This window comes from Gallus gallus, chromosome 11 (assembly GCF_016699485.2).
Source record: "Gallus gallus isolate bGalGal1 chromosome 11, bGalGal1.mat.broiler.GRCg7b, whole genome shotgun sequence".
NCBI lineage: Eukaryota > Metazoa > Chordata > Aves > Galliformes > Phasianidae > Gallus > Gallus gallus.
In genome coordinates, this window is record NC_052542.1 from 6,575,118 (window position 1) to 6,588,071 (window position 12,954).

Genomic DNA, 12,954 nt, shown 5'->3' on the forward strand with positions numbered 1-12,954 from the left:
TAGCATAGAGTAGGCTTGGTCAAAGAAGTTTTATTTTATTTCAGTTTGTTCATTTTTATCTACCATCTTTTAGCAAGATCTGCATTTCATGTTGTAACAAGCTATTTTCTGATCCTCAAGAACTTTTCCATTCTAGGCACAGAGCACGGAGGATCGCCTCCATCCATGGATGGACTTCTCATCTTTCTAAATCTTCTTTTTTCCAGTTGTACAGAGTGCTCCAAGGGTAATGCAACAAAACAGAGCAGGTATCAGTGACAGCCTTGTCTGAAGATACCACCATGGGCAGAATTACTGACACAGACAGGATCTGGTTTTGTTCCAAAGTTGTAAAGAAGCTGCTGTGGGTAAAGCTTTCAGTTTTCACTACAACAAAGCTATCACTGGAACTGCCTATTATTTGTATTATCAATTAATCTCATATCTGTGTACAAAATTCAAAGTAAATAGTTACAATTCAGTACTCTGCAAAATAATTGATGACAGAAGCATACCTGAATGGATTTATTTAGGTTAAATTGTGCCATGGGAATGGTTGGAAATTATGGGTTATTTGAAAGCAAAAGCAGAGCAAATGATATTGTAAGGAAGAATTGTAATAAACTAGTCAGTTGTGTATATAAATTACAGGTTTGTAATTTGTGCGGGTATGAGTGGAAGCTCTGTGTAAAATAGAGTTGTGCTGTTAAGCATCCGTTTCAGGGCATGCACGCAAAATTAGATTACCGGTCTCGTCATTCTGTGATGCAAGTGAATAATTCTGTGCTCTGCCCCCTTATTGTGCTTGAATTGGAGCTGATGCCACTGCAGCAGCACTGTGGCTCTTTTTTGCATTCAGTGCCTGTGCAGTTCTGAAGCAGCCTGCAGGCTGTCTATTGTAGTTAGCATCGCACAGCACTTGGGGCTCAATTTGGAGCAGCTTATGCATTAAAGAGACACTTCCCTTATTTTTCTGAATGTTTATGTTGCTGTTCCGTGTGGCTGTTTGTGAACTTTGGTTGGTTATATATTACTTTTTAAAGAAAACATTTTCAACCTAGTAGTTAGTAACTTTTTCTTTGCACTTCATGCATCTGATCAGATCACATAGTGTGCATGCCTCTGTGTAGTTTGCAAAACAAATTATATAATACGTTGTCATGCCTGTCTGCTGTTTTCTGGAATTTGTCTAAGGTTTATAGCTTCAAAGGTATGTGTAGGCTTCTCTTTTGTGTTCAGAGGGTGCGACTAAACTATTGTGGCTGGCATTGCAGTGGAAGAGTTGTGAAGCTCATCTTTTGTTTTAATCTTTAAGTGCCTTAGGAGTCATCCATAAAGGATATCCCAACAGGGGAGCTGAGGTCTTGTGGACAGTTGGTGGAGGGGGCAGACTAAAAATTCTGGAAAAATCTGCAGATCTCTTTTCAGGATTTCCACTTTTGTTCCCTTTGGCTAAAATAAGTCTTTGAAAACGGTGCTGTGGAAGTGGGTAAATGAAAGAGAACTACATGGGGCTAAGGAATGCTGACGTTCTTTTGGGAGTTCAAGGCATTTATGCAGTTTAAGAAAGAGAGTGGGGAGCTCGGTATTTGATAAAATCTACTGGAGCCCTCTAATTTGTTGGAAATAAAAAAGGAAAAATGGAAAAAAATTTAGGTTATTCCCTTGTTTAATTTGCTAGACTGGCACTAATTCTGCAGTTCACTTACTGTACTAGTTAATTTCAATATCCACTCTGCATTCTTGATTTCAACAGGGGAGAAGGTGGATGCTGAGGGCAAAAGGGTACTGGATTGGAGGGGGTTGGAGTGGAGCTTCACAGCAAATTGTGCAAATCCTTTTCACAGCTGTAGCTGAATAAACTGTATGGAATTTTTTTTTTTTTTTTTTTTCTGGAGGTTTTTAATTGTGGAATTGTTTTGATGCTGAAGTGAAGCTTCAAGGAATTTTTCTCTTACAAATTTTATAAAACTGAATGGAGACACATAGAAAGGTGAAACTTTCAGACATGAAAAAAGATAACTTAGAGAGTCTCTTCTGACAGGTTCTAATTTCAGAGTTCCTGTATGCTGTGCAAGGTTACTGAAATTTACAGCAGGGCAGGAAGCGGCTGCTCTAGAGATACTGTCAGCCTGTACTACCTGTTTTTCATTCATGCACTGTTTCAAATGTAAGGTGAAATATAGTTTTCCTTAAAATCCTTTCCTTACCACATAACTGGCTTTTTAAGAAGGAATCACAAAAGTACTCCCATTTCTGGCACTGATGTATTTTCTGGTGTTGATTAAATTTCCCAAAACAATTATACAAGTGCCATTTCCTGTCACAATCCCGACAGAACTTGTCCTCCTGTGTGGCTGTCAGAAGGAGGCCCGCAAAGACGTCATCTCTGTCTATGTGCAAGCAAACAACGTGCAGAGGGGTGTTTCAATATTTTGTATAGTGTTTTGAGTAAAAACTCGTTCAGCTGAGTATCTTAGCTCTCTTCCATGGGAACATTTGCTTTACACAATAGAATTCCCTCTTACAGTTGTCCTTTTTCAGAGAGGTTCTTTTAATATTTGTCCATGGTGAACCACCAACTGCACTGCTGGCTGAATGGTGAAGATGAGAAAGTGCCTGTTCTAAGCAGATTACAATCTCAGGACAGACAGCTAGACAGATAATATAAATAGAAATGTATAACAAATACAGAGGAAGAAAGGGTTTGCTGGCACAAGGGGGAGGAGAGACACTTCAGCGTAGTGAAGTCGTATTTTAATCACTCGGAGGAGTAACAACAGGTTGCATTATGGCAGGTCTTTTATTTAATGCTGGTGGGTTGGTGGTGGTTTTTTTTTTGTTGTTTTTTTTTTTTTGTTATGTGACTGCCATAAAAAGTATTTATATGTTTGTGCATAAGAAACTGCTTACTTTCCATATAATATGTTGGTTGTCCTTTCATATTGAAAGAAGCTGGGTTTATTTCAAAACTCTAAATCTCACGCCAGTCTAAAACCTGCCCAAGTGGCATTTATACCGGTGACTTGTTTGACAGGGGTTCTTTGTGAAGGTGCAAATGTGCAGCAGTCTCCCTGCTGTACAGTTAAATTTTCTGTGCATAAATCATTTTAGTAGATTGGGCCAGCAGAGGATTGCTCATAGTGCGTTGTGTATGATTTAATATTATGCTATATGCAATGCTGGAACTTAATTCCAAATCCCTAGCATGGTGTAACGTATCAAGGATCTAGTCCAAACTGTGCTTTAGCACCTAGATACCTATTGGCGGTATCAATACTGAAGTGCTTTTAAGCAATTGAAAATCTTTTGTGTTTCTTTTTAAAAGATAATTATTGTAAGAACTTCTTAAATTGGGCAAACTCCTGGCCCAGGATCAGGCCTCCCCTGCTGTGGGATTCACAGCTTGTCTCCTGGGGAAGGGGCTGGGCTGATGCACGTTTCTCCCTTCTTACAGACCATTTCCTGTAAATAAAAAGGATGTCAATTACTTATTACTTTAAAACTGAGCAAAATACGGTACTTGAGTGAGAGTAATTCACATTTTACTTTTAAAAAAACCAAAATGATTAATTGAGAGCTGGAAATCTAAGACATCTTTAAGAAATCAGGCTGGAACGACATAAATTCTGTAAGATTAAACCATTTCCGTGTTCTTAACTGAAACCTGTACTGAAGTTATTTAAATACTTCACTTTGTCTATCTTCTCCAAGTGTGAGGTGATTTTGGTGGGAGATACAAGACAAGATCCATTTTAGTTCCGCAGGTCGTTAGACTTTAAAGATTATTAAATATAAGAAATGGACTCTGTGCTTTGTTTGTTATTTCTTTACGGAGCTTACCTGAAAATTAGATTGCAACTTAAAAAAAAAAAACAAAACAAAACAAACAAGCTCACATCCTAAAACTTGTGGGATTTACAGTAGTCATAAATATTTTCGTAGAGGCTTATAAACAATTTTTGAATTCTTTCATCTAGTGACACTAAGGTGAATTGGCTGAAGCCTCGGTAAGATTAACTCCCATTGTCTTAGTAACAGTATAGTCATGGACTAGTGATTGATTTTCTGAGGCTGTGGGGCAGAGAGCTCATTGACATTTTCTTGTTCTTCCTGTTCTCTGTGAGAGAGTACGACACATCCTTTACAAACCGGCATGCTACAAGTCTATAGACTCTTCTATTTTTTCCTGATTATCATCTGGACCAAGCTAAGTGTCCTCTCTTCTCCAAACTAAACCAAGTCACCTCACATTCTGAAGAAAGGGAAAAGTCAAGTGGCTCATAGAGCAAACCCAAGGTTTACAGTTTATCTTCTGGAAGCACTGAGTTGCTTCCCAGTGAATGCCAGTATTGCTTTGTCCTCTGATGGAAGTGGCACAGACTGTGTCAGTTGGCTGCTTGGTAAATGGGAGAATTCCCATAGGAAAGAAAGGCTATGTACCCAGGAATTCTCACTGTTCCTGGTACAAGCATTCAACCCTTAGAAAAACATGTCTGTGTGATTATTGAGTTATTTTTTTTCCACTTACTTACCTCTTAACCTCTGTATTCTTGCTGAGATCTGTTGAGGAAATGCTGCAAAACCAAACCAAAACCAAACCAAACCAAAACACAATAACAAGTTCCTAAAAAGAATTTAAAAAAATCATAGTATTCAATCTTTCTTTTAATGCTTTTTTCCCTCCTCTTTCCTTTACTCAGTGTACATTTTTTTTTTCTGTTTGTTTATTTCTTTTAGGTAAAATTCACAAGTTGACTGGCTGCTCTTTATTCATTTTTAAGCAAAATCATCCTTGGAGAACAGCAGGCATAGGTAAGTATTTCAGTCTTTTTTTTTTTTTTTTTCAATATATAAAAATAAAATCCTTTAAATCTTTTATATTTTCAGTCAGATGGAAAATGTCATGCATTTCATTCAATTCTAATTAAGCTCTGTAATATTCTAGAGATAATATAGAGAAACATGGAACTTCAGAAGTGAGATTAAGCTACATATGCTTAAGAATAATGCTTCTGAGAGAGAGCACTTTTAAAAATTAGATGCAATGATTCAGCAAAACCTCTATGCTCTGTATCTATGTATGTGAAAAGTCAGGCTTGATTCCTAGGTTTCTTATTCATGTGAATTTCTTATTCCTGTGAAAGAAGTAAAGATGTTTTTAGCTATGCTTTTCTGTTGGTGATATTTTCAGAAATCTTATGGGCTTTATGAAATTTTTCTCCTTTGGAATACCTGGTTTTTACAATATGTGCCACAGGCTGTTTTCTCCTCTGGCAATGAGATACATTCAAAGGGGAGGGAAGAAATCTTCAACCTAATGCAGTGGTTGTGTAGTCTGGGTGTTTTCATTAAGAAAATGCTTTTGTTTGGAACTCTGTACTGCACTCTTAAGGATGGCTTTGTGTGTAGCCAATGTGCATTTTGATATATACATTTTGAGGGCATAATTTGATTATCACACCATCTTTTAGTCTAATTCCCTTTACTTCCAGCTCAAGTGTAGAGCATCTGTGACATGTCCATATTTACACCGTTACGTTGCAGGGACACTGACAGGTTGAAGCAAGGAAATGCATGCAATCTTGTGTGAGAGCTGCTTCCTTGTACTGATATGACTTCTTTGTCCTTTTATAGGTGTTTTTGCAGGATTTCTAATGTCTATTCATCCTTCTGTTATGTGTATTATATATATTTAATAAGAACATAACAAATCATTGGAAGGTATGTATAAAAAGAAACTGAAAACTTATTTTAAAAATAAAGTTCTGAACAGAATCAATGTATACATAATACACACACATAGGAATATGGTATTTACACAGTCTGCATCTGTAAACAAAAAGTGAAGAGTGCATTGCTCTGTAATTCCACCGGTCTAAATAACTGCTTAACATTGTGGAGTTTTAATTGCTAAACTGCAGCTGAGAACCTGTAAAGCAAACAGAGCTATTCTCAAGGGACTAGACATATTTCAATTGAATGGGGTCCTGTTAAGGAAGCAGCTGCTCACCTCTAATAAAGCCTGTTTTTGCTATTGTGATCTTAATATTTCCAGCCAAATTAGCTATAGATGTATACAGTTAGGTCCAGGTTCAATAGAAATCCTTCCACTGACGAAATCATATCTTTTGAACCTAGACAGCTGGCACATCACTGGAGGATTACTGTGCTTTCATAGATTTGGTATGAATGGGAAAGGGAAATGCAACCTATGAAATAATTGTAAGAAAGTTTCTGCTGCACATCACACAAGATACAGTTAGGAGAGTACAGCTGTGAGGATGGTAGAGGTAGATATTCAGAGTATTATTCTATAGATACGAATGACACTGTAGCATCCCTAGCAGGATGAGCATGTGCTCTTCATGGAATTCCTAGACATCTTTAAATAAAGCTCATTGTCTTTTTTTCTTAAATGTCTTGCTGAGAGCTGTAGCAGCTATGGTCGGGTCCTTGTGATCACTGGAGTTCACCTTCATGGGTTTGATTGCAATAAATTAAACAGTTCTAGTGTTTGCCCTGTAACTGACACTACCTGGAAGCAGATTGAGTTCGATCATATTTGAAACCAGCATGAGGTTTCAGCTGTGTTGCCTGTAATGTGCTCTGAAATCTTCAGTCCTCCCTGTGAAATAAACTGTTACACTAACACTTTTATTATTTGTTCTAATAGGATCTAACAGAATCATATGGGATCTGATAGGCTCTAATAGAATCGTAGTATCATTTGAGATAGAAGGCCCCTTTAAAGGTCATCTAGTCCAACTCCCTTGCAATGAGCAGTGACACCTACAGCTCCATCAAGTTGCTCAGAGCCCCATCCAGCCTGACCTTGAATGTCCTCAGGGATGGGACAACCACCACCCCTCTGGGCAACCTGTTCCTGTACTTCGCTATCCTGATTTAAAAACAAACAAACAAACAAAAAAAACCAACCCAAATCTCCCCTCTTTTAGTTTGAAACCATTTCCCTTTGTCCTATCACAACAGACCGTTCTTTCTTATAGCCCCCTTTTTGTCTGAAGGGCAGCTATCAGGTCTCCCCACAGCCTTCTCCAGGCTAAACAGCCCCAGCTCTCTCAGTCTGTATGAATTGCAGCACAAGCAGAAAACTTCAAAATAAAAAAAAATAAATCAAAGTCATGAGGGTCAAATTGAGACCAAAACTTTCAATAAAATTAATCTCTCCATCATCTCTCATTACAACAAAATGCACGTTGTCTGGAATGCTGATACTAGACAGATGCAAGATAGTCTAATGTCTGTAGTATAGTAGTTGAGCTATAATTTTAGGGACCTTTATAGAGCAGACAATTTTGTGCTGGTAGAAGGTAATGCCTCTTTTTGTAGAAAGATGATAAGAAAACAAAACTTTAAAACAAACTTCAGAAGCCTTTGAGGCCGCCTTGAGTTTCCTCTCATCATTTATATATATATAGTATTTTATTTTGCATACTGGAGAGTTAATCCTTAGACTATAAGTCATAACACATCTTTAGTTGTAGTTAAAATAAGGATTAATCTGCTTAGAGAAAGCTAGGCATGGATGAGAATGTCTGGGTTTATCCAGGGATGCTTGTGAATCCGCAGGCCGTCCTTCTGTATTTGGAGTTGGATGTCTTTAATTCTCTGAAAACAGCTTGCAGCAGTGTTCTCATTTTTGGTATGGGCAGTGACCGTGCTGTATTCCTGACCTTTGCATCAGCTGCCCAGAAAGTGCTAGATAACTACTGAGGGAGCCTTTGGGCACTTACAGTCCTTAACTGTGTAGGCACGGGATATGCTTGAAAGTCCCTTCTACATTTTCCATTTAATTTTTTTTTTATTTATTTGTTCTCTGAATCCACCCATCCCTGGGCAACCTGATCTAGCTGTGCACGTCCCTGTTCACTGCAGGAGAGTTGGACTAGATAACCTTCAAAGGTCCCTTCCAACTCATAAAATCCTTAGATTCTGGGATTCTATTCTATGATTTCTTTTGCTTTTAATTGAGAGGTAATTGCATGTTGACACCATGGTGCATTTCCCCTCCTGTAGATCACAGTTCTTTTTTTCCAGTACTTTGGTACTCATTGCCCTCAGCTGCATTTTCAGAATGATCTCTGATCCATTATACTTTTTTGTTTTAGTCAGATCCTTCTATATTTTTTCAATGACTAAGTATGATCAGATTTTAATTGGCTATGTAAATGCCTCTTTATGTTTAACTTATACTCTGACTGCTTTTTTGAACTATTTCAGTGTTTTTATGTCAGACCTTAGAGGCATAGTGGTAATATACTCTTTCTGATTTAGCTTATTTGGTTAGTGTTGGGGCTATGAAAGATATATACATATATTATTCTCTGTTGTGAGGGCTAATAGCATTTCGTGCACTGTGTAAGTGTGAGTGCATTGCACCTTAAATCAATATATCACTGTGATCTAACATGCCTCTTTGTATTTCAGCCTTGCTTCTTTACCAGTCCTGGCACTGGCTAGCCTTGTCACATTAAGATCTATGAGCGTTGTTCACAGTCCAAATGTGGAAGGAATGGATTCTTCTGGGCACAGTTGTTTTTGTGTGTGTGGTGTTGTTTTGTTTCATTTTTGTTTTGCTTCTTTTTACAACGTTGTTTCCATCTATGCTTTCAGATATAGGCCAGAAGAACGCTAAAATTCAGCAAGGTGAAGTTTTGAGGTGTAAGTAGCTCTATCTTTTTTCAAAACTTTCTTAGTATATGTGTTTACGAATGCTTTAGAGACTGGAGTTTAGTATTGGCTTTGACTGTGGTCTAATGAGAACAGTTCTAAAATCTGGTTTTATAAATCTAAGAATTTCACAGTTGCTGGTCTGTAAAAATAAAGCTGTAAAGATAGAATGCTTTCCCATAAGCTGTTCGCTGGCATGTGTATTTTGTTGTAATGAACAATGATGGAGTTATTAATTTTACTGAAAGTTTTGGTCTGAGTTTGACCCCTGTGATTTTGTGATTGATTTATTTTGAAGTTGCCTGCTTGTGCTGGAGTTTACCACATTGTCTTTGCGTTAGTGTGATTTCACGCACTTTAATAAAGGTCATCTTCATCAAGTCTAATCTGGTTTTGACTGCACCAGACAATTTTGAAGACCATGGTTAGCCAGGGTGCATACTACCCAAGACCCACCTTACTTCTCTAGTTAGAAAACACATGTGCATTTGTTTTGCATTATGTCTTACTGGTAAATGGGCACTTTGTAAACTCCCACCTGAGGGCATGGCACCTCTATAAAGGACTGTGTCAAGGTTAGTCATAATGAGGAAAATATGCAAATTCAAATTAAAAATATTTTCTTAATCGAGGATGCGTAAATTATTCCCTGTGGACATTTAAGTGACAATAAATTTCACATGGCTGGGAATTAGCATGCCCCACTTATATTACTTCACTCTTTAATTAAAAAAAAAAAAAAGCCATATTTATTTAAATGACTTCCACTGCATTTAGCTTCTGAAAAGAGATCCAACTATTATTTTGAGGCCTAAATTTGAGTAATTTATAGAACAACTGGAAAAGGTATTGCATTTGACATATCTTAAAAAGTACAAGGTTAGTATCATACCAAAAAAGGTTTGGCTAATTGTAATTGACTGTAACAAAGCCAGCATCTGTGACACCTAATCGTAGAGTGCTGGCAAGCTTTCTTTGTGTCTGGATGTTTGAAGCTACCGTTGCATCCACGTTAAACGCACACGATGGCCAGGCAGTATAGTACATGAGCATGTATGTCTTCCTGCCCTCCTTTCAGGGCTGTTTGTTCCTGACATACTACGTGACTGCTTCTGCAGACAGAGCTGCTCTGTGTGCTCTATGCAGGGGTGAGAGGGTGAGAAGAAAGCTGGAGCTAAAGTGTGAAGTTTCAAGAGAGACCGAGGACCTGAGAATAGGTGGGAAGGAGTGAAGATTTGTGGGGAGGCCTCATGGTGCTCTTGGCTGTCCCCTGCAGCTGTCTTTTCACAATCTGCCACTTTTTCTGTAAGAAAAGCACTCGCTGAATATGGACATTTGTATATCTGCATACATTCTCCTTCTTAGCTAAGCAGGTTTGAATGTCCAGGGGTTTCTGCAGGCTTTTACTGAATGCAAACTGAGCACTGATTTGTATCTAATCATTATATTTTTTTAATCCCGTGGAGGTACTTATAATCCTAAGGATGCCACACAGCTCGGATTCTCTCTATGAAAATCATTTACAATGGGATTTCAAAAGTACTCAGTGTAACCCTGCTTTCTTAGAAAACAATTGTTAAGGTCCATGAGACTTCACTGGGAGTAGTTACGCCAACACTGAGAGCTTAGAAAATGCCTCCCTAAACTGTAGATGAGAATATACATTTGAGAATGTTTCAACCTAATTTTTCTACTGAGCTTATGATTGTAGTAACTGAGTGCCCTAGATTTAGTGCTGTATCTATTTGATGATGTCATTTCATCACCTTATCTGAATTTGGCACTGTCATTCATATTTATATAGCATTTATTCTTTGTGTCTCTCTTCGGTCCTTGTATTTTTACTGTGTTGATCATATCAGTCCTACACCTGTACCCACACAGACATTTAAATTGCTCTTTATGCTATCTATTTCAATATGCAAAGGCATAAGACATTTTCATTTACATACACACTTTGTGTGTGTGTGTGTGTATACATATATATACTTATATACATGTATATCCACACTTATTTATTTATTTATTGTTATTTTGCTACCTGAACATGTTTAGGGACAAAGTCATTGTGGACTAAACTGAGATGTCATTTGGATCTGTATGTTTATATTTTTTTCTTCAAAACATCTCGATAAATAATTTAAGGTATATTCAATTGTTCAATTGTGACTCTAACATTAGAAATAGTGAAGTGTGACAGGTTCTAAAGAATATTTCAGAAACTGAATCTGGAGGTAACAGCTTTATTACTGCGTGGTGACTTGACCCATATTTCCTAACGTGATTTCCCTGCTGTAACTCAAATTGAGTTCATGTAAGTCTAATGATATCAGTTGACCTTGAGAGCTAGACCTAAAAGCCCAGGGTTGCCCTGTTTATTTTTGTTGTTGTTGTTCTTTATTTCTTTATTTTTCAGATCCAAAGTTGTTGGTTTGTTTTTTTTTTTCTTTTAGATTTTGATTGTTTTCAAGAAATCTTTTGAATGAAGAATTCAAAGAATTCCACCAAGAAAGTATAAGTCATTTTAGCAACAAGAATTTTTACCATTTCTTTGAATCTTGTGATCGAGTTTATCTTTAGTTTCACAGTGATACCTCACCCTGGCATAAATCCTTAATAATTCACACCAGTGTAGTAGAGAGATGGTGCTAATTATATGCCTATGTGAAAAATGGTTATCAAATACTTTTGGCTCCATTAGTGGCACTGTGATGACTTTACTGTTGCTATTTAGAACTGAAGGTTAATAATACTGTCTTTAAATGATTGATATTCTTCTATTTAATCATTTAAAAACTACCTACAAATAAATATTTGTCCTCTTTCATCAAGAAAGATTTCCAACCAAAATATATGGCTTGATACCTGGGATAAATTTTGGTAGTAGTGATGAGTTGTGAGTCAGATATTTTAATGTCCACTAGGTTAGAAACTTTAAGCTTCTACGCAATAACGTGAAGGGGACACTACCAGCTTTGCAGTGGGCATGTCACTTTCAGCTCTTAAAATTTGTGTTGAGCCCTTTAAGAGCCAACTGAAAATCACCTCATTACTATGCATAGAAAAACTACTTTAATCACTTTGAGATTTCTAAAATGTATTTGTTAAAATCTTTCTTTCATTCTGAGGCTGATATCATTTGACTGAGGGCACTGAGGGAGCCTGACTTGAGAGGTATTGGGACATGAAAATATTGGAAATTCTTAAAAGCAGTGTTTAAAATAGCTTTTCTGTAAATGGTTTGGTTCATGCAGAAATGTGATCATCTGGTGCTGCAGTTTGGCATGCACTTGATGAATATGAAGAAATTCACAGGTGACTTCACCTTTTGTGAGTAATGTGACCATATTCATTTTGTCATAACAACTTTTCTAGCATCACGATTTCCTTCCTTCGCTTTTTGTGCCTGCCAATAGTTGTAGACAAGAGATATGGGGCTGCTGGAAATAGTCCAGCAAAGGGCTGTAGAGATAATGAAGGGCTGGAGCATCTCACCAATGAGTAGAGGAGGTTGATTGTTAAAAAAGTCAGGATTTTTATTTTTTCTAAAGTAGTTTAAAATGTTAGTTTTGCCTTGTTTCTTTTACTTACACCTGATCATGATGTTGCAGGTATTTCAAATAAGAAGGGAGCCCTGTGGTTGTCTGTTACTGAGAATGGATGATAGGCAGCCCTGTGTTACATAGATCTTGAGGAAGTTGTCTAGGAAATTTGCTTCTTTATTGGAAGGTAGAGATGAGTGTGAAAATGTTGAGTGCCCTGGTTGTTACTGGGAAGACAGGGATATTTCTTTTTGCGGAAGCAGTAATAACAGCGGCATGGAATAAATTTAATTCATTACATTATTTTCATAATGATGCAGAATATTAGAGATGCAGAATAAAAATGAAGATAAATGGCATAAAATATGTAGTTCTCCTTGCATTTAATTTTTTTATTTTACTATTTAAGAAGTATTTGAAAGAGGAGGAAGTATTTTTGCTCATTAGAGACGTCAATTATTCTTTTACTTAGTTCAGTTAGATAAATCAATTCCTAGGTTTTGGCCTGGAAACTATGAAAGATTTATTTTAAATACTAGAATAGGTATAGAAGACATGGAAAAAAAATCATAATGACAAATTCGCTCAGCTGAACACAAACAAGCTGACAATTACTAGCTGTAACACTGGTGTGATGCATGTGATAATTACATTTATTTTTCTCAAATTCAGGGCAATGCATCTTGGTTTTGTATTTAAAAATTTTGCATATTAAAAAAGGTAGTTTGTTTACTTCCCA

At 37.0% G+C, this 12,954-nt stretch overlaps 1 protein-coding gene across 2 annotated transcripts in view; it reads right to left on the reverse strand.

The window, feature by feature from the left end:
* LOC107054281 overlaps positions 1-12,954 on the reverse strand; it is a 125,738-nt gene that overhangs the window by 16,531 nt on the left and 96,253 nt on the right. The window contains exon 4 of one of the 2 annotated variants that reach the window (XM_046899711.1): positions 16-3,444. The exons of the other annotated variant lie outside the window; for it this stretch is intronic. Within the exon in view, the coding sequence (XP_046755667.1) occupies positions 3,312-3,444 (133 nt within the window). The 3' untranslated portion in view covers positions 16-3,311. Of the gene's footprint in view, positions 1-15; positions 3,445-12,954 lie in introns of those variants that run through there. 2 annotated transcript variants of the gene reach the window in all.